Source organism: Sitophilus oryzae, unplaced genomic scaffold, assembly GCF_002938485.1.
Source record: "Sitophilus oryzae breed Bouriz unplaced genomic scaffold, Soryzae_2.0 scaffold_906_pilon_pilon, whole genome shotgun sequence".
NCBI lineage: Eukaryota > Metazoa > Arthropoda > Insecta > Coleoptera > Curculionidae > Sitophilus > Sitophilus oryzae.
The window spans coordinates 1075917-1101836 of record NW_022147535.1 but is presented as its reverse complement, the minus strand read 5'-3'; the positions used below and the strand labels follow the sequence as shown (position 1 = coordinate 1101836).

At 30.5% G+C, this 25920-nt stretch overlaps 1 protein-coding gene across 1 annotated transcript; it reads right to left on the bottom strand.

Annotated features, from left to right (window-relative positions):
• Positions 1-2243: 2243 nt before the first annotated feature.
• Positions 2244-23119, bottom strand: LOC115890629. The gene is made up of 6 exons (XM_030910912.1): positions 22742-23119; positions 15710-15865; positions 13913-14130; positions 8424-8576; positions 8182-8365; positions 2244-2596 (listed from the first exon to the last, which is right to left on the bottom strand). Exons 1-6 carry the CDS (start codon positions 22974-22976, stop codon positions 2355-2357), a joined length of 1188 nt encoding a protein of 395 aa, XP_030766772.1. The 5' UTR covers positions 22977-23119; the 3' UTR covers positions 2244-2354.
• Between the last annotated feature and the right edge of the window lie 2801 nt (positions 23120-25920).

The window sequence follows — 25920 nt, the reverse complement described above, 5'->3', positions numbered from 1 at the left end:
ATCTCAAACCAGTGGAGTTGTCAACCTAATCAAAATTTGAATATTTTTTTTAAATATGTAGCTTCAGGGTCCAGCAATAGTGCGTCGGGCATTTTTAGTTCCTAGGACAAAAAATTTGGGAATTTTGTTTAAGTGCAAACTTAAAGTATGTACTAGGATGTATTTTAGGAAAATATTTTAACTTCTACTCAAGTACTCAAGGTAACTCAAAAAAGTGTGAGTGGATCGGGCTGATTTTTTTTAAATGGAACACACAGTATATTATTGTATTTTTGGCTTCCTTTCAGATCACTTTACACAATCCTAAGGCTGGAAGTACACACTCGCCGAGGCGACTCGAGGCTACTCGACAAAAAATTAACCGTATACGTAGGGCTATTGGTTAGAACCGTCCTTCTTTTGTCGCGCCTTGGGTCGCCTCGGCGAGTGTGTACTTCCAGCATTAGATATTGGTAAATATGTTTCGATAGTTTCAGAGATATTAATAAATAAATAAATAAAATATATATTTCTCAAATAAATATAATTTTTCACATATTCGCGGTTTTATATTTCAAATGGCATTTTCCACAGTAAATTTTTTATCAAAGCCACCCAATGATTTTTCTTTTGTATTTTACCGTTGAAAAAGCCATATGAAATAATGACACGAGAATCTGCGAAACCGTCAAAAATTTTGAAATACTATAAATACAAAAAAATATAAATTTTTTAATTCTCCATTTAATGGTGTTGCATTTAGAAAAACGGAGAAAAATTATTTTATATTTATCAGAAAGCTTGGCGTAGAAATTTGAACGCTCTGTATGATTTAGGATTAGGCTATTTATAACAAAATAAGTATAGAGCATCGAAAGTAAATACCTGATATAGTTTTCATTTCAGGTCAGTTCTTGTATTTGTAATAATTTTTTTATAAAAGCCTGAAAAATATATATTTTTTATTTATTTATTAATATCTTTGAAACTATCGAAACATGTTTAACAATATCTTAGGACTATGGACAGTAGTCAAAAATGAAGTCAAAAATGCAATAATATATACTAACACAATAAAGTTATTATTCTTTGTTCGTCACGTCACTGTATAAAAGGATTTAGCGAGTTAACTTGACTACACTTTGTTTTAGCTAACAACCCCTTGGAGATAAAACCTTTCAAAAACTCTGATAAAGTTTACATTGCCTTGAAACAGGCCGTGTCATCTTTTTACACACTCCTTAGACGATATCAGGCAAAAAGTTTTCTTTCTTTATGTTATCCGTTTACTACTTGTTACCCACGTACTATGCACTACAGAATTTTTAGGAAAACTGAAACACAATTTTGTTGTATTTTTATTTGAAATAGAGTAGAGAAGCATGCCTTTTTCTATTTTTACTTTACTATAGTTGGTATCTCACAGATTTTAAAAAGTAGGTGTTTTGCTACTGAAACAGAAATCTAAAAAATTAAAAAAATATTTTTTTTTTGTAAAATCTCACTCCGATAATTTAAACGAACACCAGCTTAACACTGTTAAAAGTAAAAAAGAATTTTCGTAAAAAAATCATATAACCAACAAAAATAGCTTAAAACAGCTTCTACACTATGCGGAGAACTCTCCGAACCAGGTCAATGTCGCATTTTGTCGCCCAACTTTGTCTCATTTCAGTTTAATTCCAGTTGTCATGGGCCACTTTGGCTTGCCTCGATCTATTTTTGATTCTTAAAAGCGCATGAAAACTACTCTTGAGGAGGGCGCGGGGGGATTTTGGCCTTTTCTGTTGCCTCGTTCAAGTTTGTTTCGTTTCGAGTTATTACCAAAACATGGCGGTATCTGTACCCGATGCAAAGGACATTTTTTTCATAAATCTCAGTAAAATTAGTAAACCTAGACGTTTCTAAAATAGCTGTGGTTGTAATGATATTTCGTTAATTACATCTCGTTTTATGTTGATATATATTCCACAAGATCAATATTTGAACACGCGTTTTTAACAAGTAGAGTAGGTATTTAAGAACAAAACTTTCCACTCAATCTGCAGGAATATAATTACAATATGTTTATTATTTAATTTTATTATAATAAATTAGTATATAAAATTGTATTTATGTTACGTTTGTTTACGCGGCCTTGATTGCTTAATATAACAGTAGTATTGCTTGATGAGTAATACTGGCATCATCATCTGGATTTGAAGGACATGTTTGAAAGAGTGTAGTTTAAAATGTTGAAAAATTAGAAAAGTAAAAAGGAAAGAGAGTATCTATAATTATATATTTTTAATACAAAATTTATCACCGTATTACAACAACTTATTTTACAGTTTTAAAGCAATCTGATACTTTACTTCAAGACGGGTTCAATCATTTTATGCAGTCTCAACTTCGGTATACAACTTCGTAACGCTACTCTCACTGCTGCTGTCATTATAAGAATATTCTTCTTCAAATAATATCCTCAAATAATGACAGGGAAATACGACACATTCTCCATTTGGCTCCTTCCCATCTTTATAAACTCCCCTAACTAGCATTGAATTCGAACAGCCCAACACTAACAGGAACGTCAGTCCAATAAAGTGCGACAAAATACAACTCCACAATGGATTGTCTAAAAATAAATATTATAAATATTTTCTTATATATAAATAAAACCTATTAATATTCTTCTTTTGTCATATTATACTCGGTGGGTCTTAAATAAGCGCAGATTTTTCGCTTAAATTTTGAGAGCTATTGGATCTGGTTTTCTTTTTGTAAATTTAGTCTACTATCTATGTCGACATACTGTAAAGATATTATGTTTTTTAAGTAAAAATTAAAAAAAAATCCAAATTTTTTTTTCAAAAAATTCCAAATTAACAAAAAAACGCTAAAAAACTCACAGGTGTGTTTCTAGGGTCGAAATATCAAATCCCTAAAAATATTTGTACTTATTTAATATTGACTGTATAGTCTGTTAAACGATAAATCCTTTACTGTGATAGATGTTTCTATTATTTTAATTCGATAGTTTATTTTGATTTATAAGTTAGGTTATACTACGATATACAACGCACAACGGATATTACATATGTTACGGATAATGGGGAAGTATGAAGGCCATTTACGGTAATACGGGGCCAATAACGTAAGTACACAATTTCATCAGATAATATCGTCATAGCCAAGATATTGACGAAAATTGCCATGAATTAAAGGCAAAAAATCCTAATGTTAAACATGGGAACATGCTATTGACTTTTGTCAGTCATTGTTCTGGCAATGTCGTTATTGACCACATAATATTGGCAAATCTTGAAATACAAGAGCTACCAGCAGCAACAATTGGGTGTTCACATATATATGTGCGCATATTTGAAGTGTTGTTTGAAATGTTTGAAATGAAAAAGTAATAAGTTAAAAATTAACACATTAAAAATTAATAAATAATTTGATTCACTTTAACAAAATTTGTATTAAAATACCAATATTTTTTATAAACACGTAGACTTCTCACCAATACACCTTGCGTCACTTGTCTGTCAACAACGTCCTCTACCTGAACACTGCGACCTGTGAGGCCTATTGTGTTTGTCCCCTTCCTATATATGTACATTTGATATGCTGTTCTGCATAGTTCCTCCGGTTCTAGCATAGCTTTGCAGAACCTCGCAGTGGCATATTATGTCCTCCGCTGTTTCAGGATCTTTATCGCACAGTCTGCATCAAACACTTCTTGGTACAGGTTGAGCTTCTTCAGGTAACACTGAACAGCCATGTGCTAAGAGGCCTGTTGTAATCTTGAGGCCTGTTGTAATGTACTTTATTCCTGCTAAGCTTTAGCAGTTCTTTTGTGGTTTTAGAGCTAGGTCCTTGGACAAAGGCCTTGCTGTGCCTGTGCCCCTGTCTGTTTCTCGAGTGTATATTCTGCTTTTTCCTAATTCAGAGTTATAGTTATTGACTCTGGACTAAGATGGGATGCCGATGATCCTTGCCTAGCTAGCTCATCGGCTTTTTTGTTGCCTTGATTTTCTCTGTGGCCCGGTACATAGAATAATTTAATTCTGTACCTTCGTGCCAGAGCTCCCAGTTCACCTAGACATTCCCAGACTAGTCTCGACGATACCTTTGAGCTCATAAGCTCTCCAAGTGCCGCCTGACTGTCTGAGTATATTTTGATAAGCTTACTTGAATATGCTGTTCTGTTGTTTTCCCTCGCACATGTAAAATGGCGATGATTTCTGCCTGAAATACGGTTGAGTACCCAAGGAAAAAGATAAACTTACCCTTGGTCTTTCCCCAAATACTCCAGCTCCAGCTCTCCTGTCTGTATACCAGATTGGTCCGTCTTGAAGGAATAAGTATATAGGAAGCCGTATGCTGTTAGTAGATGGCACAGATAGTTACCACTTTTCGTCTCGTTAGAGACTCTGAGTTTTTACTCCCAGCGCGCATAAAGAAGTTTTATTTCACGTAAGACAGATGATGAAACTACTAGCAATTAATTGTGTTACAAATATAAACATTTAATTTCTATTTCTTGCCTACACATTATAAGGCATATCCTAAAATAAATTTGGAACGCGATAGGTTGAAATATGCTGCTGAAAATTAGCGTTTCATATATGGCAGACTTATCAAAATAACTTTGAAAGCCAAAAAGACAAACCGCAAACTTTAATATTTAATATTGTAATCTCCCGCTTCCGAGACCGCCATTACACCGCTAGTTCCGCAAAATGCAGAACAGTATTTTAGCAGGTAACATTCTAATAGTAGAATTTATTCGACTTTATTTTAGCGCGGGGAAACTTTCCACGATCTATGTATGAAGTCAAGATATATTTTATGGATATTATGCATATTAAACGAGAAAATCATATAGCAAAAATGATTCTTAGGATTAATTTACCTTATATACAAAGAAATCAACAATGATTGAAATGGTTGGCAATACTGAGTCTAAAACAAATTATCGATCGAGGAATTTTACGCCATTATGTGAATTTTCGTGTTTTTTTTTAATTTTTAACGTCATTTTTTTTTAAATTCAATAATTGTAGTATTCTACACAAACTTAGATAATTACGGCTTACTTTTATCCCGGCGTTCTTAACAAGAGTAGATATTTAATGAAAATTGCGAAGTAACTTTTAATCCATAGAGAATCGTTATTTTGAGAGCCGTTTAATTATTTATTAAATACCAGAAACATAGTTGGTCGTTTTTAAAGTACTGTAATCCAGGAACAAAGAAACAAAGATGAAGCAATATGATAACCTCATACTAAGGTACATAATATTGCTTTTTAACTTTAAAAAAATATGTAGAACTTCTTACGACTAATATAAAATGTATATTATCCAATGTTGGGTACCTTAATATGCGTTCTTTTTTATCAAAATTTATAAGGAGCCCTTCTAAGTCTGTTCGTCTGTAACACGATAACTCAAAAACCGCTAAACCGATTTTAACCAAATTTGGCACAAAAATACTGTGGCACCCGAGAATCTGGCCATTAGTTTTTGAGGGGTGTGGGGGATTGGTAAGGGGGTATGGGAGGGGGTTAAAAATTTTAAAAAATCGTAACTCCAAAATGACAGTAGCTAGCGAAACACGGTTTTCAATTTAAGATTAGGAATAATATTTGCAACAAAATTTGTAATATCGAAATCAAAGTCGCAGTTTTTGAGATATTCCGTGTTTCCGTAGTACGTTTTGAGAAAATCCGTGTGGAGAACTCCAAACTCCCATCGGACGCGACCCCAGGTGGCGGATAGGGGGAATAACCCTGAACCAAAATTGAAAAAATTCCTTTACTTTGAAACTAAAAGAACTGCCTACCAACGTTTTATTAACTTATTTTAGTATGGGCGACTATACGTGCCTCACGGCGCCAATTTTTTTATGTTTTTTTTTTAGATAAAATTACGAGATTTGGTATGTTAGTATATGATATAAATTAGAATTGATTGACGCATTCAATTGATTTTGGTCACTTCCTATTTCACCGGAGAGTACTACAAATTTTGATTTTTAAATAGCATCCTCGAAATTTTTCTACTTTATTCGATAAAAAATAGCACTCTGAATAGAATGATATATCACATGGTTTATTTAAAATTGTAACATGCGGTTCATAACGACAATTTGACTCGAAATACCAAATGTGTGGTACCAATTTATTCGTAAAAAATGCTTTTTCCAAACATGCTGATGAGCCACCCTTATTCTATTTGAGTAAATTGAGATGTCATTAAAAATATGATTTGAGCATCTTTATACCGGCCAGGACAAGATAACAAAAGTATTAGACAATCAAAACTATTTTTCCAATGCTCCTTGATTAAACATTATTATTTCTAACACAGCCATGGCACTCTAGACTGAAATTTAATATACGTTTTTGTTTTATACGAAAATGTCTAAAGTTGACATATGATATGTCATTCTATTCTGTGTCATTTACTATCGAATAAAGTAGAAATATACTGGGGTGCCATTTAAAAATCAAAAGTTGTAGTTATTTCCTGTAAAACAGAAATTGAACAAAAACAATTGGATATGTCAATCAATCCTAATTTATATACTAACATACCAAATCTTGTTTTTTTTATCTGAAAAAAATAAAAAAGTTATAAGGGTGAGCCACTTTCGAGATACACCCGGTATAGTCGTATAACTTATCAGGAATAATTAATGATGGATATATGCAAAGAGTGACAAGGACACAGTTACAGGCAATAAATAATATCTAATACCTTTACGACGGATTCATTTCTCCAAAAAAGTGTTCTGGGTATTTCGCCACATGTGCTGTAAGAAAATCTACAAAATCAAATAGATATTTGTTGTAAACACCATTAAAAAAAGGCAACATTGTGTCCGGATTTTAGGATTAAGACAAAATGCACCATGTGTTAATTAAATTATAGATACGCCTGAATGTATTCAAAGGTTTCAATTTATTCACCATCTTGTAGAAAGATGCTCATATAAAAACTAGATCAGTGCTATTAATTACTTGTTAATATTGATCTTTAAAATATCATGGAAAAGATATTTGATTAAATAAATAACTACTTTATTTTATAGATTTTCAAGCAATGCATTTGCAAGTGGCGAAATACCTAGAAAACTTTTTTGGAGAAACACAGACAATAGTTTAATTATTTAGATTTATATCTATTCTAATATTGGCTTTTATCTAATTGGAATTTCTTATTCAAAATTTCAGTTCAGCTAACTAGCTCTGGATGAAGTTGTAGGTACATAAAATACTTATTTGACAAGTTTTCAGTTTTAGAAATTCATGTAGAACTAAAACACACTTAGTTTTATCTGAGTTTCTAAGAAGATTTAAGTTTATATAGTATATATATATAGCCTATAAAACTGTTAGCAAATGTTCATAAACAGAGTATAAACAATTAAATTATAACGCCTGAATTATTACCTACCGGCGATACTTTAAATGTTTCAATTTATCCACTATGTTGTTGATTCATTGCTCAGCAAAACTAGGTCAGTGTTATTGACTTTATATTTTTTTTAATATTAAGTTAGAAAATAACATGAAAAAAGCTTTTGATCATATTTGATCACGCTGAAACGCTTGACACCAATATAAATGATAATAATTAGTATTAAGTTCACAAGTACATTATAATACTTTTTTCCATAGCAATTGTTAAAATTGCCTTATATCTATCAAAAATAGTAGATAAAATAGTACTTCAACCGCAATGCTTCCTTAATTTTGAAAATTTTTGTATTCCTTTTCATAAGTTATTCGGGATTTAAATGGAAGTAGTTTGGATATGGCGTTTGTCGCCTCAGCCTGAAAATCTGTTGGTAATTTACTTATTTTGTTTTGAGCCATTTCTGGCACCAATTCAATCAGCAATCGACACGAAAGAGAATTAAAAAATATTGACTCAAAACTGACAACTAAAGAGACAGCTTTATTTATTTGTCAAATTACGTAGAAACCAACGCCAATCCAGCACAATATTTTTTCTACTTGTAATAAATTTCTTGAAATAATAATTCATGAATATTTTTTAAAACGTAACTCGCTATGGAAAAAAAATATTGTTTTATATGCTACGATAAACTTGCATTATCGTTTCCCGAAATTAATCTTTTCGGTCAACGATAAAATGGTCTTTTATAAAAAATAACTATTAATTTATAAAATAACAATAATTTTACCTGGCAAAAAATATATTATTAACAAGTTCCATACTCCTCTCCAAAACAGAAGTGTGCTAACAATTGAAAGTAAAATATAAAAATCAGCTATAAAAAGCTTGGCGAAGCCTTTTAACGATGTGCACAGCTTTTTCATGCAAGCTTGTAGCCTATAGACCAAACCAACTAGTAGAAGTCCCAATACCTAAAATTTTTAAAACTTAGAAAATTGTTTATGATAATTTGAATTTGTTTGGATATACCAAGCTTGCCCATGATGACTGAATAAAATTGTCTGGTAATATAATTATGTCAGTTACTACCCACAATCCCCTCCAGAAAAAAATGACTAGGTTACCTACTACAGCCACGGAAAACAAGCAGTCTAGAAGGTAAAGCATCGTATTTGTTTGAGCCTGTAAATTAATTTCTATTTGTTTATACAGGGTTTCAAAAAAATAGTGTATCTGACTTCGGCGGGTGATTCTGCAGATAAAAATAAAACAAAAAGTTTCTATGAACATATGCCCTAAAATGCTTCCCGAAGAAGTTGCAGCCTCCGAAAGGTTAAATAATTTTTATTTTTTTCCATAGCAATACTGTTAAAATTGCCTTATATCTATCAAAAATAGTAGATAAAATAGTACCTTAACCGCAAGGGTAGATTAAATGATATTTTAACAGCGAGGATAAGTTAAAAACTTTATTTCTTCTCCCACGTTTTTTAATTGCTTCCATTTTTGAACATTTTTGTATTCCTTTTCATAAGTTATTCGGGATTTAAATGTAGTTTCGGTATAGCGTTTGTCGCCTCATCCTGAATATCTGTTGGTAATTTACTTATTTCGTTTTGAGCCATTTCTGGCTCCAATTCAATCAGCAATCAATACGAAAGAGAATTAAAAAATATTGACTCAAAACTGACAACTAAAGAGACAGTTTTATTTATTTGTCAATTTACATAGAAACCAACGCCAACCCAGCACAATATTTTTTCTACTCGTAATAAAGTCCTTGAAATAATAATTTCTGAATATTTTTTAAAACGTAACTCGCTATGGAAAAAATGTTGTTTTATACACGACGATAAAATTGCATTATCGTCTCACGAAATTAATTCAAAATTTATTATTAATTAAATTAATCTTTTCGGTCGACGATGAAATACCATTTTATCGTCTTAAATCGTATAAAAAATAACTATTATTTTTCCATTAGGCTAGAGAGTACTACTAAATTATTTTTATACAGTAACTAGCGTGTACCAGCGACTTCGTTCGCGTCGAATTAATCATTTGTAATGGTGATGATAAAGCAAAGCAAGAATTTCCATTAACATAAATACTGTATAAAATTTTCTCACATTTATGTCAGCATGAGAAAGAACAATATGGCGATATTATTATATAACTTGGTAATATTTGAGGGGTAGTTTCATCTCGTTCGAATTTGACTTTCGAAAAATCCGTTTGCCAAAAATAAGCTATTTACGTCAAACAGTTTAAGCAGAATCGTGGTTAAGAAATTACCCAACTTCACCCCACAGTCAATCCGTTTGCCAAAAATCAGCTTTAAACGTCAAGCAGTTTAAGCAGAATCGTGATTACTCAATGGTCATATTTTATGAAATACCCTGTATAAATTTATAAAAAATCTTAAAATATGTAAAACAACAAAATAAAATATACGTGATTAAGAGTTTTTCCGAAAAACTCAACGGTTTTTAAATAAAAAATATTGTAATATTTGAGGGATAGTTTCACCCCCCCTTAAAATTCGAGTTTCGAAAAATCCCTTCTTATCGAATCTCTACACCCTAAAGTCAATCTGTTTTCCAAAAATCAGCTTTTTACGTCAAGCGCTTTAAGCCGGATCGTGATTAATCAATGACCAGATTTTTCGAAACACCCTGTATACATTTTTAAAAAATCTTAAAATATGTAAAAAAACAAAATAAAATGTACGTGTTTAAGCGTTTTTTCAGCAACTTGACCGTTTTTTAAATAAAAAATATTGTAATATTTGAGGGGTGGTTTCACCCTCTTGGAACTGGAATTTCGAAAAATCCCTTCTTATCGAATCTCTACACCTTAGAATCAACCTGTATGCCAAAATTGAGCTTCTTACGTTGAGTGGTTTGAGCAGGATCGTGATTAATCAGTATGTCAGTCACTTAAGGATTTTATATATTAGTATGGATTTCAATAAACTAAAATTAAAACTAGGATCTTTTTATGAAAAAAAATGATCTTCTTTTTGTTCGAAAAGGTGAACGGTTTTTCAAGATTTTTGCTTTTAAATGTTCCGATGCATCGATTTTAGCATTAGGGAAATCAGGAGATTAATAATTTATTTAAAATTTCCCAACATTTTATCATTTCATTTATGCTGAAATCGATGCATCGTAATCTTTAAACGCAAATATCTCGATAACCGTTCATTTTTACGAACTAAAGGGCGTACACCTGTTGTACGTAAAAAAGTTCTAGCTTTTTATATCATTTGTTGAAATTACTGTATCTGTAAGGATAAAATAAGTACCATCAGTAGTACTCTCTACCTTAATGCTTTGGCATTAAAATATGTGTAAGAGTACCAAATTTCAGTAAATACGGTTTACCAATGATCTTAAAAATAAAAAATATATATATTTTTTATTTAAGCTTTCGAGTACAGTAATTTCTTCGGGAACCATTTTAACTTTTTGTTTTATTTTTATCTGTTGAATCACCTACCGAAGTTAGATACCCTATTTTCTTGACACCTTGTATATTATCATATTTATTTCAATCAACAGAAGCAAATAAATCAAGGAAAGTGGAGGTAAATAAAAATTAGTCTAGGAAATCTGGATAATTCTTTGATCTGATCTAGCAAATTGACTATTTGACAAATTTACACACTGGCTAAATAACCGTCGGCGTTGACGGTATTGCTAGTGTATACAAAAAAATACCGTCATCCGGAGGTATGATATTTCTATATCTGTAAATACCAGTGGAAAATTGAATTAGTTTGTCGGTGACTGCGGTATGAACAAAACTTGGTAAATAAATGGCCGTCCAAAAACGACATAATATAATTTAAACATCAAATACCATACCCAGAACAAAAAAAAACAACAAAAGAGTGAAACCAAAGCAATAAAGCGTGTTTTGATTGCTTGTGTTGTAGCTAGGCAATAACGTAACATAAGATCCACTGACCACCAAATCATTACTGTTTTGAAGCCCCCCATTCTGACAAACTCATTTCGAATTGATAACATAACATTTATTTTTGTATTTCTATTGTGTTTTAAAAAAGTTTAGTGTTTGTTGCGTTCTTATTTTGCATCTAAGATGTCAAAAATCTTTATTTTTGTATGCAATAAAATGGAAGTCTTATTTTAACAGTACCTACTCGAGGAACCTATAATGGGAGAAACAATAACAAATAAAATTTTATAAAATAAGTGCGGTATTAATATTTTTAAGAAAATATACCCCCTAATAGGCGGTTTTTTTTAGTACCTAATCGAGGAACCTACAATGCAAGAGCACTGTAGCTTACCAACATTGCTCATAGCCATACATCACCAAAAAAAAATGGAAAGCTCATACATAGCCAAAAACACTAAAATGAATCTGATCCGAACGTTGGTCTTTCCAATTTTCTCATATAGCTCAAAATCGGGGACACAGAGTTAAAGAACGCAAATATATTGATTCGCGGTGCTACTGGAGATTTCAAACGCGCTGCTACAGGAGATTGCTTAGAATTCCATGGACCTTGAGGAGAACTAATCAGTCGATATTGGAATAGTTAAGTGTAACTACCAGACATCATCATTATGCATTAAGAGGGTGTTGCAGTATTTTGGACACGTGGCTGGAAGACGAAATGACAACATAGACAGGCTTATAGTGATGGGAGAAACACAGGGAAAGAGAAGTTGAGGTCGATCGCCTATGGGATGGTCTGATCAAATCAAACAAATCACAGACCGACCGCTTCACGTATCGTTTCACCAGGCTGAAGATCGAGAAATGTGGAAGAAGACAATAGAAAGGGGAATAGAGGCATTCCAAAGAGGTCACGACCCTCATGACTGAGGAAACGAGCAGAGAGACAGAATCGAGGAATCTACAATGGGAAAAACAATAATAAATAAAATTTGAAAAAATAAGGGCGGTATTAATGTTTTTAAAAAAATATATCCTCTAACGGCCGCGGCGGTATTTTTTAAATATTTAGCAACAACCATCTTACTTGAAAAATTTACCTCGTCGGCGGTATTCATGATAGGTAAACAACGGTATTTCTTTCGTCAATTTCTTATACCGGCCAGTGGTAATTTAGCCAGTTTGTTTATTATATGAATCTCTTAATTCTGTTTGTAATGATCAGAAACTCAATTCTTTAGTGCAGGTTGACTGTGCAGGCTAGTTTGCGCAATTTAACTTGTATTATTGACTGTTACGTACACACGAATTCTTATAGCACAGTTTTGTGAGTGGTTCGCTCTCTAATAATTTTAGAAAAATTTTTCTACAAGGAAAAGATCTTCCCGAGATACAATTCCGTCTTGTATTATGCTGCTTTGTCCAATGAGTATGCACAAACCAGCAGAAATTATTTTTTATTGCTGTCACCATACTTTTATTTTCCATAAACATAATAACCTTTGATATAATTCTATGAATTAACATAAAAACTGTTTATTTAATTCGACATTTTGTTTCAAGTTAATAGTAGACTGGACTGAACGAGCTCACAGGCTTCGCAGTTTAGCTGATTTTGCCTAGGTCTAGCCAACAGTCTGTTGGAAGTGCCACACACGTGCTGATATGCCTACGTCAATGATATTTGCCCAAGCGGTCTGTATAAAAAAACTGAGCGACTGTGGGAGCCTTTAGAGTAGAAAGCTTACAAGGTATGTGATTGATTAGCTTCATTTTAAACTATCTAACGTAACTCTTGTATTGAAAAAAAATGGAACTTAAAATTTTATAAAAAATTAATATACGGCGTGGTCAACTAAAAATGAACCACGGCTGGTATCTCAAAAACTACTTTTCGTATAATTTTGAGGAAAAAATTCTAATAAGTTAGTCAGCCAAGAGAAATCGCTGGAAATTATTCTCAAGTTCTTTTTCTAAAATTCTCGAAAATATATAGGTGAAGAGGAATTTTAAATATTACTGTTATAATCAATAGAAAATTTGTAATTTTTCTGGATTAAAATATTTATTTATTAAAATAAAATCTTTTATTAAAATAAATATAAATATAGTGTGGGTTAATGGAATTAAACCAACTGGGGATTTTTTCAAATAGCTTTTCTTCCCCAATAATCTGCAGTATGTATTTTGTCTATATATATATATATAATATTGCAGTGGTAACTAGAGGGTGTTGTTTGATATCATAGCAGATATTGCGCGTTTGCATAAAAAAATCTGAAATAAAGCCGGCGTCCATTCTTAGTTAGGTCACTCTGTACATTTCCTAGCATAGAACAATCAACTTTTATTTGTATTATTAGCACTTATACTAGAATATTTTCGACACTATATAATTGGGGTTTATTTGCTTAATCAGATTAAAATTCAATCCGTATTTTTAACTAAAATGCAGAACTTATCTTTTTCTGAAATTTTTATGTTTAATTAAATTAAATAACTTTTGTTTAATTTATTGGTACTTTGAGTGGCTTCTTAGATGTTCTAATTTTGACACTATGTGGTAAGACTAAAAAAAATAATTTTACATTAAATTTGAACATTGTGGGAAATTTGAACACAAAATTCCCTTTATCCAAACAGATGCCGTAAGGTGGTGCTGTGGCATTTCTCAATCCTTTCATGCAAGCCAGCGTTATAAAACATCCAGTACAAATCAATAAAATCCATTGGGAATTTTCCTTTTTTGTTACTCCATCATCAGTATACTGTACATTTGTATAATAATCCAAAATCATCCAACCCCCTAAAAAAGAAAAAAAAATTGATAGTGAAATTATTATTATTGATTTAAAATTGAATATTGAACCTAACCATTAATTATTTAGTGTTACAATGTTATTTAAATTTAACGCTACGTGTGGCGTTTTTTAAAAATTGATACAGTAAATATGTATCCGCTATGTCAGTTAATTAAATTATCACATTCTATTTAATTTTTTGTTTTAATTAAATGTTTTGTTAAACATTCTTATATTACGATATTAACAACTTTATTTCTACTACACTCAGAGGTACTAAATGCCCGTTTTTCGTGCCTGTGAGTGTAGTAGAAATAAAATAAAATTAAAATTTTGATGTATTTTAAAATTTGATATATTTTGTTTTATAGTAATATGTAGCTAAATTACTTTACTTTTTAGTATCTCTTTCTTAATTGAAAATAAAAGTTCCTATCTTTTAATTATACCAGAGAAAACAAAATATTGATATTTTGGTGAAGGTTTTAAACACCCTGTGGAGTATGTTAAGACAGCAGGGAATTTTAAAATAGTGTATCATCTAGATACATCCTTTCTCACTAATTTGTTTTTTAGTTCATCTCAATAGCTTTATTTTTGTTGGCAATATTCGCTTTTGAAAAAGATACTAGCATTTTTTCGTAATTTTTACATTAAAATTATGCCTTTGCTGTTGGTCCTAGTCAACAGATGCTTAATGTCAAAATTACCAAAAATGTTGGTGTCTTCTTTAGATTAGAGAAATTTCTCCAAAACAAATAAAGCTGTTGAGATGAACCAAAAAATAAACTATCGACAAAAAAGGTGCACCTAGATGATAAATTTATAATTGCTTGCTTTTTTTTTACATATTCCACAGAGCTAAAAAACAACATTTTCTATTCTCTCGTATAATTGACAGATGGGAAATTTCATTTTTTATATAGAAAGAGATTAAAAAGTCAAATAATTTTGCTACAAACTGCTTAAAATATCATAAAAATCGGTCCTCTAAAACATAATACCGGGTGCGTCTCAAAAGTGGCTCACCCATATGACTTATTTACTTCTCAGGCAAAAAAACGAGATTTTTGGAAACGAAAAAGGAGCGTTGGAAAAATAGATTTTATCGTCTAATGTTTTTCGTGTCTTCTCCTGACCGGTTAAATAATAATAAGATGCCTAAATCTTATTTTTAATCATATCTCAATTTTTACAAGTGAAACGAGGGCAGCTCATTTTTGGAAAATACATTTTTTTACGAATAATTTGATACCACGCACTTGGTATTTGGAGTCAAAATCTGGTTAGGTTAGCTTAGGTTAGGCAACGTTAAACGGTGAAACAGGTAGTAATCGAAAACAATTGAGTACGTCAATCGATCATAATTTATGTCATATACTAACATACCAAATCTGTTTTTTTATATGAAAGAATAAAAAGTTATAGGGGTGAGCCACTTTTAAGAGGCACCCGGTATATAAAACTTTAAAGTACATCAAAATATTAAGGTGCCCGTTTTTCGTGCCGATGACTGTAATAGAATTGATTATTAGAACAAGAAATATATCCTGAACTAAATATATACGTATATAATAAGTATACCTCTCCAATGGAATATAGTTATAATTAGAAATATGTAGGTGTAGAATCTTCTTAAGAAATGTGATACTAGTTTCAAAGTCCAATGTTTTTCGGATTCAATGATAGCATCATGGAGGGTGTCCTGACATAAAGCTAAGATTACATGAATAGTAATTCCTGGAATACAAAAAATATGACAGTGTTGTTACATTATTCAACGAAGAAACAAAATAAGAGTGGATATGGAACACATCCAATCCAAAACATATTAGTTAAACCGAGTATTATTTATGTATCATTCTAAATTCAGTGTCAGATTCCCAACAAAAAGTAATTTAAATTAAATTGGTTTGGATCTACTTTTATTTTTTTTGTAATTTTTAGGATCTTCTAACAATAGCTTAGGTATTACGTGATTAGATACACCATAATTATATCTGTAGCTAATCCATTTTCAGATCCATATTCTTCTTTTACGTCTACTTTTTTACGCCAACTTAGTTTTGTAGCCAAAATTTTGACAGTTTGAATCGACTAGCAGAAACTTTTTGATATGAAACGGGTAAACTCGGAATATACTTTCAAGTCAATTGAATTCCTGTGACTTGATCAATTGACTTGAGTCATGTAAGCCCACTTTTATGGTTATAGGACATAGAGAATTATCTATATTCAATACCAATTAAAGTTTTGGTTACATAATCGAAGATGCGATTTTTAAATTCATTGTTGCCACCCATGGACATATTCGGCGCCGGGCTACCTAACTGTAATTTAAATTTCCCGCTGGGGATTCAGGTTGTTGCTCTGCTAGAAAAAATTGCAAGTTGCCACATTTATTTATTTTTTTCATAACATTGTCATTCGACTTGACACTTTAGTTTTGTATTGCAAGTTGTCATACTTTAAGCCTAGACAATTTTACTAGCAGACTTTGCAGTCGAACATTGTTCTTTTTAAAACCTCCTTTGGTGCAAAGTGTAAAAGATTGAACTAATATATTTAATTGTTTTGGGTCACTTCCTGCTTCACCGAAAATTACTACAACTTTTGATTTTCAAACGGCATCTTTGGTATATTTTTACTATTTTTGATTGAAAATAATACTATGAATAGAATGACATATCATATGTCAACTTTTGAGTTTTGCATATGGTTAATTTGAAATTGTAACATGCGGTTTATAACGATAATTTGACTCGAAATACCAAATGTGCGGTATCAAATTATTCGTTAAAAAATGCTTTTTCCAAATATGCTAATAAGCCACCTTTGTTCCATTCGAAAAAATTGAGATATGATTAAAAATACAATTTGAGGATCTTTGAACCTGCCAGGACAAGACACGAAAAATATTAGATGATCAAATTTTTTTTTCCAAGGATCCTTGATCAGTGTTTTCAATACAGCCATGGGACTCTAGATTTAAATTTAAAATTTTATTTTTTTTTCAGCGAAAATGTCAAAAGTTGACATATGAGAATGACATATAATTCTATTCAGAGTGTCATTTTCTATCAAATAAAGTAAAAATATACCGAATGTGCCGTTTAAAAAGCAAAAGTTGTAGTCATTTGTGGTGAAACAGGAAGTGACCGAGAACAATTGAATACGTCAATCGATCCTAATTTAGAGCTTAATAGTCGTAAAAGAACTCATCGCAACTTTATTAGAATATTTTGAACGGGAAAGCGGTAGTAATGGCCTTTTATGTCTCGTAAATTCTGTTAAGTAGGTTAGTTTTGTTGATGTATCTGTTTCTTCTTCTTCTCCTTCTTACTCTATATTAGGCAGATTGCCTGTTCATTCTTCACATCATGCCTAAAATTTCAATCGATTGTAAGGTTATAACACCATCATTTTCTTGGCCTTCCCGCATTTCTTCTTCCCAGTGGTGATTTGTCTCGAGTCTGACCTTACCATTCTTCCCTCGTCCATTCGGCTTATATGTTCATCCCATTCGCGTCTTCTGTTCAGTACCCATTCATTAATGCTATCCACCTTGCATGTTTGTCTTATGTTGTCGCTTCGTTCTCTGTTTTTATAAATAACTCTTTATACATTTATATTAATTTGTTTTTGTTTTCTAAAATATTTTGATTAAAAGAAAATATGTAAAGGTGGGCAACGCTGTGCCGGTCAAGTTTAATCACGTGATTAAAAGTTTATTTCATATGAACTATATAAATTATTTTCAGTAAAAAAAGTATTAACATTATTTGAATTAAGAAGTTAATTTATGTTAACTATAAGACTTTCTGAATTTTTACGATTTTTATTAATAAAAAAAACTCTTTTGATGGAATAAAAGCTTGTTAATAAAGTGCACTACGAGTCTGTTAAAAAAGATGGAGCGATTCGAGAGCCGTCAGATTTTTTCTTGTCCCGAGTCAATTCCCAGTTCAATTAAAAACTTTTCTAATTATTAAATGCATTTCGCAAACTAAGTTTACAGTCTGTTCGATAAGTACTTGATTAAGTTAACGATTTAGATGCGCCTTTTCATTTTCGACAAGAAAGCGGTTTAAATCACCGTTTTGTTGTTCAACTGAAGTGTTCTTAATCAGGGATAATAAATTAGTAACAAAAGAATAACTATCCAATCGTACCAATTTTTAACAAAGTCTCCAAATATGACATGGCCAGATATATTGTTTTATATCGCTTGGCATTTAATGTGTCGAGAAAAAGGTCAAGAAAACTATTCGCTTTAAAAAACTAAATCTTAAATAACTTAAAAATAATTTTTTTTGGGTATAATGTATAATAAAAAATAACGAATTGAAAAACCCTTTCATTAGTGAAAAAAGACAAGTAAGTTGCCATTTGAAAAAAATATTTATGATAATTTCAAATTCATATTCAAATTTCTTTATTAGACCCCATTAAGTTTTCCAGAATAATATTATTATTAATAAATGTGTGTCTAAAGGGATCGCACCGCGATTAAAAAACCGATACAATGACACAAAGTGCCAGAGTGGTGCGACCCCAAAAACAAAATAGAAATAAATTAAATTAAAAAAATAAACAAAATTAAAAAAACTAAAATTAGATAAAAAAAAGTGAAAATATAATTTTATCAGGGATGAGCGGAGAGAAGCATAACGAAACAGTGTAAAAACCCGAACAGCAACCAATGACGGGCATATCAGAAGAACAAGAACCTCACAAATCAGTCGAAGAAATTATATTTTTTACGAATTTAGTAAATTAATTTTTTTTTGTTTTTATAATCTGTAAAGGATTGAAATCTAAAGTTATTAGAAATATTATTCCACAAATGTGGCGCTATGAAACTGAAAGATTTTTGGAAGTTAGCTGTTCGGTTTTGAGGAATTTTAAAATAATGCACTTGCCTAGTCGAATGATCATGGTCAACGTAGTGAAACAATCCGAACAAATAGGGAGGCTGCTCTGTAGTTAAAATTCGATAAATGAATGTCATTAAATGAAATTGTCGTCTGTTAGTCATAGATAATAATGGATAATTTGTTAATCGTTCAATTCCATAACAGCTACGACCAATGTTATATGACATTCGAACAATTTTATTTTTGAAATAGATAGCCACATGTCTTCTCTTTATTTCACAGTGGCTGGGGTAATAACTAAATTTGACGTTTAGACTATACAAATTTTTTTGACAGGCAGTTTTATTCTTCCAAAAGTTTTAGATATTTTTTTTCAAAAAAGGTTTATGATAGGTTTGGTTTGGTATATATAGAGTGTTTGATACCAAAATTCATAAAATTTTACAGAAAAACTTTTTGCTATTTTAAATAAGAAAATTGCTGTCAACTTCCGCTATTTCCGGAAGCTCCGCCATATTGAAAATATTTTTAATCGACAAATCTTGTTGTGAACCAATCCAGTCGCCGATCTAGATATTGTAGTTTTCCAGAAACTTCTAATGCACGCTAAGCATGGTACACCCTGTATATCGTTAGTAAAAGTCGATATATGTAGATATTCGCTTAGTCGGTAGGTCATTGGCAAAGATATAGCCAAGGACTGCGATTTAGAATCCACGTAAATAAATTAGGCCTCATCCAGATTATCCTTAACAGCATAAAGGACACTTTAATACTTATTTACAAACTTTTTTACAGCTCAAATGCATTCGTAGTGTAAAGCATTTCAAATTATTTAGAAAAATTAGCAAATAAACTTTCAGTTGCTCGATTAGTAATTAGGTTAACGCTTGAAACTCGATTTTTATTGCCGACAAGGAAATTGTGGTAGTTCGTTTTAGTTTTATTTTCCGACAATTTTACAAAAGTATCGTTAATCAGGGGTAATTTAACAGTATAGTAAGTTCCAGAACGAGTTTAACGGCGTTCTAACATTCGATGGTATTTTAAGATTTCCGTGAACTTTTCCATGAAGTTTAATATCTGAGCATGCGAGAATATTTTAGTCAATGAAAAGTTTAGAACAGTTTCGTATTGAGACAAAAATATATCCATATACTTAAAATATATCATAAGCTTATGTTTATATCATGCAGGAAGGAAGATTTTCTAATTCTAGCCTATTATTATTAACACCATTATCTATATTTACACTTTGTACATTAAATTTTGGACTAATTCCTAAATTAGCCTGATTGGTACAAACATTCCATTGAGATGAGTTGGAATTTTAGATTCATTAAAATGTAAAGTATATTTTTTTAATTGATTAGTGTGTCTCTTCCAAAGTTTTTCAAATTCTGGTATTTTCACCAAATTTACCAACTCCTTTATTAAAAGTTTGATTGTCGACATATTTATAATTCTTGACTAACACAGTTTCATTTACATTAAAATTTACTTCTCTATTTGGCTTACTTTTTTTATTTTATTGCTTTGAGCTTTTTAACCCTTTTAAACCCTTTTACTTAATATATTTGTATCTATGCTCTCTTTAAAAACTAATATATTGTCAGTAGGTAAAAGAGTAGATTACCTCGTTCTTAAATTTCATTAGACATTAAAGTCGCAGGACCCACCCCAGTTATTCAATGTGGAGTAACCCTATAATTTAAGAGGAACTTGCATAATACTAAATTAGTATTTTCCGAGTTCAAGACTAAAGCATTATTAAGAGTTTATATAAGATTAGATAACAATATAGATAATAGTGTTAATAGTAATAGGCTAGAATTAGAAAATAAGTTAAATGAAGAACAACCAGAGTGTTCATAAATTAATAATGACAGTAATAATAATTTAAAGAAAAATGAAATTGTTCTTGGAGAAAATAAAAGACCAAGAAGGATTATAAAACCTTTTATTAGATTTGGATCTGAGTAGGAATAGTTAGATCATTTAGGAAATTTTAAATTTTTTAATTAATTTTTTGAATGCTAAAGGAGTTATTTTTAGGGGGATTATGTTTAAAGTTATTAATTGTATAATACTTGATTCAAACAATACTAAGTTTAAACAATTATTGATTAAGTTTAAATACCAATTGTGTAAAAAAGAATAGATATATTTTTTTGTAGTAAAAAAAATTAAGGGGAGGGTATTGTAGTATTGTTATAAAAATAATATTTAAAAATATTCCGCCTTTACCATATGTAAGATATAGCATATTATCCGTTTCCGGTACGTGTATGAGAAGGCAGAGTACTGATCGTACGACATTGTAAATTTATTCCCATTTTTTCTCTGAGCGTTGAAATAAACAAATCTAGTATTGCACTGTGTTTAACTCAGCCCCAGTAAAATTAGAATCTATCACGTGGTTCCATACACCACAAAATAGAAAAAAGACTACTGTAGAATTTCAAAAGAAAAATAAATCCTAAATATCTATTGTAAAAAATACATAAATATTAACTTTAATAATTGTTTTTTCTTATTGTTATATCAAGAAACGTGTTTAATTTACGTTTAAATTATATAGGTAACATTATATAAAACAAAATAAAGATAATAATACAATAAACGAGCTACTAATATATGGATATTATTTTAAATCTTATATTACTAAATAAATAATAATAAAATTTTGCTAAAACAAACACCGTACTATATTATTAAAGATAATTATTTTATGTTAAAAATTCTGTTTATATTTGTTTAGCAGTTGAAGAATTCCAGGTTATTGAGCCAAGATTTATACTTCAAATTGGCATTATAATCATCGTAAAAGTGTAATTCTATATGGCGTATTAAATAAAATTACATTAAAGTAAAATTCTAAAGATGGGTTAAATAATGTTTTGGTTTGTAAAATACATGTGGATTTTTCAATTTGCAACCACATATATATTATACAGGGTGTCCCAGAAATAAGTGCAAGTATTTTAAGGGGTCGTAGATGTCGATAAAAGAAACATATTTTCTCTTTATCGTTTTTCAAGTCCAAAATAAGGGAGTTTTACTTTGAACATTTCCAAAAAACATGATTTTTTGCAAAAATTTTGAGATCTACTGGATCTTTTCTGATGCCATATTATCAAGAAATTATGTTTTTAACTAGGTTTTAATTTTGGAATGAAGCAGTTGGAAGAAGAAGAGTATTATGAAAACTAACATGTTCAGTTTGTTTAAAATAACTTGCCATAGATTAAAGTACTCGCAAGAATTATGTTTTGCCCTTGATACCAAAAATATCAAAAAACAATAGTAACAAATTATTGATCTAAATTTAAAAAAAAATTATCGGAAAATTGGAATTTTATTAAACTCGTTTATCCTTTATTAAAAATGACACATGGACTTGCTGCAATGCTTTATAGAAACGAAGAACTATGTTATGAACAAACACATCGTAATTAGAAATGTTTTACTACTAATACAGTTCAGACCCCAGTATAACTAATAATCTGGAAGCGTGTGTGACATGAGCTTCCAGTTGCGAATGGCGGAGTTAACCAAACCTAATTTATTTAACAATTAATTAAACAACCAAACCAAACCAAAACAATTAATTCTTATTTTATGGAAGGCACTGTGTTATCTACGCTATTAAGTAAAAAATTGGAGTATCAAATTAACACGAAATATCTGTGTTTATAAAACGCTTCTTTAACTGTTCGTTGGACATGTATTAACTTACCGACAACGAAAATCGAAAACGGTGGGAAATAAAATCCGTAAAAATCCATAAGCCCCCATAATCCTCTCCAGCTGGCAACAACAAGAGGCGTCACCACAAAAATTGATAGCAATATGTCTACCACACTTAACACGGGCTCGCTTCTTTTCTCCCTGTTGACAATTCGGATTTCTTTTCCTCCCACCCCGCTTCCTGTAAGATTTATCCGTTCAGCCTCCTCACTTTTACTTTCCATGCTTTCACTCTACTTGTCGCAATAGTCGAGGCGACATATGGAATTTTGACTGTTGTTCGATTTTCTGCTTGATGAAGTTAGTGCGACGCGCGAACACAATAATTCGCTCTTCGTGACCGATAACGCTAAACAGATGTGCAAACAGTAAATTATATTTGTCGTTTTCAATGTAAGTGTGACAAACTAAAAGATAATGCAAATGTTTATTGTCGGATTTATGTAATCTGATTTTGAAGATATTATCGTTACTAATGGAGAAACATATAACTAAATACGGAATAATATTCTAAAAAAAAATCCCGAAATCTGTTCGTACCAAAACACGCTATACAAACTAGAATAACTAGAATACAATAAATTTAGTCAAAATTAAATGTATAGCCTAAACTCAACATTGTCATTTGCCCTTTTCATTATAAACTGAAACAATTTATAAAAAAATATATCAAAATATAATTGGATTGTTACTGAATGTCAATAAATTTTAATTGCACTTTTATGCTCTTTGATCGTTGGCAAAATAATTATCTTGTTATGGACGTCATAATAACATATAGAATTAATTAATATATAATATTTCCAAGATAACTTTTTGCAATTAAAATATGCCACAAAAAAAAACAGAAAAGGTAAAAAACAAAAAGTAAAATAAAATTAAACTAAAATATTATACAAAGAACTAACAACCTTTAAGGCTAATAAAATCAATATATAATATCGTATATACATAAAGAAATAAAGTAAATAAGTTATATTCTCTGTTTCGTGTTGCAAGATGATTTTTGAATGTTTATGCAGGATTCGATTGTCTCCTGTTGTGTTGTTCAATTTCGTTTTGTCTCGTGCTACTTCCACAATGCAATGTGTCGGTTTCTATACCCGAAACAAAGGATCTTTTTGTCATACATTTTGGTGAAACCAGTAAACCTAGATGAAACTCAGTAAAATATCTGTTGTTGCGATGATATTTCGTTATATCTTGTTTTCTGTTGATACATACATATATTCCACAAGATTAGTACTTGACTTACTTGAACGCTTTTATAATATGTATAGTAAATATATAAAAGAACAAAACATTTTACTTAATATGCAGAAATATAATTACAATATTTCTATTATTTAATTTTATTGAATTAGTGTATGAACTTGAATATGTTATATCATTGTTTATGGTCTTAATTGATTAAAATAACCGTAGTATTGCTTTATGAGCAATAGTGGTAATATCATAAATATATCAAGCTGATTGGGAAGATGATTGATTGACTAGATGTCAACAAAAGTATGATCCACGGACATTTTTTAAAAGCAACGTTTTCTTATTTTTTTAAGAAAAAACTGTAAACAATACTTTTGTTAGTACAAAGCATGATTTGATATAAATTCATTCAAAAATAAGTAATAACTAGACGATTTTTAAAATAGTTTTACAACGTGGACACAGCTTAAGTAAAAACCAGCTCGAACAGTGTAGCGTGCCGCTTTGATCTTTTTACGCTCGGATTTGCGATTCGAAAGAGGGGGAACACTGGAGCGGCGAGCTCTCTCGCCAAAACCAATAGCCGCGTAAGCGCCAGTCAGCCCAGAGATGTATTCAAAAAAATTTTACACGTGACGTAAAAAATTATTCGACTGGTGCTAGAACATAATTTAGATACACGTTTTAAATTGTTGACTTTAAATAAATATGCATTCTCAAAGAAAAACATTTAAAAAACAAATTAATTAATTTATTTCTAGAAATAACAGCAAAATGAAATAAGTACATTGATTACTTATAGTTATTTACGAATGTTTCTAAATTAGGAGCTTTCGGTTTTTGTTTGCTACATTTAAGTTCTTAGTAATATTCTTTAAGGTATAATAATTTCTAACTTTTGCGTATAAATTTAACAAAAAATACATTATAGGAAAATTTTGATTGATGGTTGAATTTAATTGTCTGAAATAATTTAACGAATTTACATAATATATTTTCATTTAAGAAAAGTTCTTCAAAATTGTTCTGAAAAATTTTATAAAAAAACTTTTTTAAAAACAAGTTTTTATTTAAATACACTAAAAAGAATAAAATAAACTTTTTCTTTAGAACTTTTATTATGAACTTATAACGTCATTACACAATTTTAATATTATATAAAAGCTTGTCGCGAGATTTGAGTGTACATTTGCACTCATAAAAATCTGGTACGACAACTTTATCTTGTAATTCCTGGTCTAGTGGTCTATCATAACAGAAACTTTGAGAATGAGACAGGGTAGACACAGGTTTTAGTTAATTTACTTGTTTATCGATGTAGAGAAATCTCGCGACAAGCTTTTATATATCTAATATTAAAATTGTGTAATGACGTTCTAAGTTTATAATAAAAGTTTTAAAGAAAAAGAGTTTATTTTATTCTTTTTAGTGTATTTAAATAAAAGCTTGTTTTTAAAAAAGGTTTTTTTATAAAATTTATCATCTACTTTTTAGTTATGCTGGTTTCTCAGTGCCACACACTTAAACTCAATTTTTTTCTTAAATAACTTTCTATGGGTATCTTAATAATATGTATATCAATTTTCATTAAAAAAGGGGAACTTAAAAAAAACGACAGCTGTCAAATTTGACAGTTCAAATGTGAGACAAATAAAATGAAAACCGACTATGGGGTAGGGGGCATCCAATATATCGATTTTTATCAAAATCGGACAAATTTGAAATTATTTGACAGCTGTCACATATGACAGCTCAAAATTTTTTTCTTTCATTTTAGCCCACGGCCATCATCGATTTTTATCAAAATCGGACAACTTTGAAATTTTTTTGACAACTGTCAAATTTGACAGCTCAACATTTTTTTTTCATTTTCGCCCATGGCCGTCCTATGTATCAATTTTTATCAAAATCGGACAAATTTGAAATTATTTGACAGCTGTCACATATGACAGCTCAAAATTT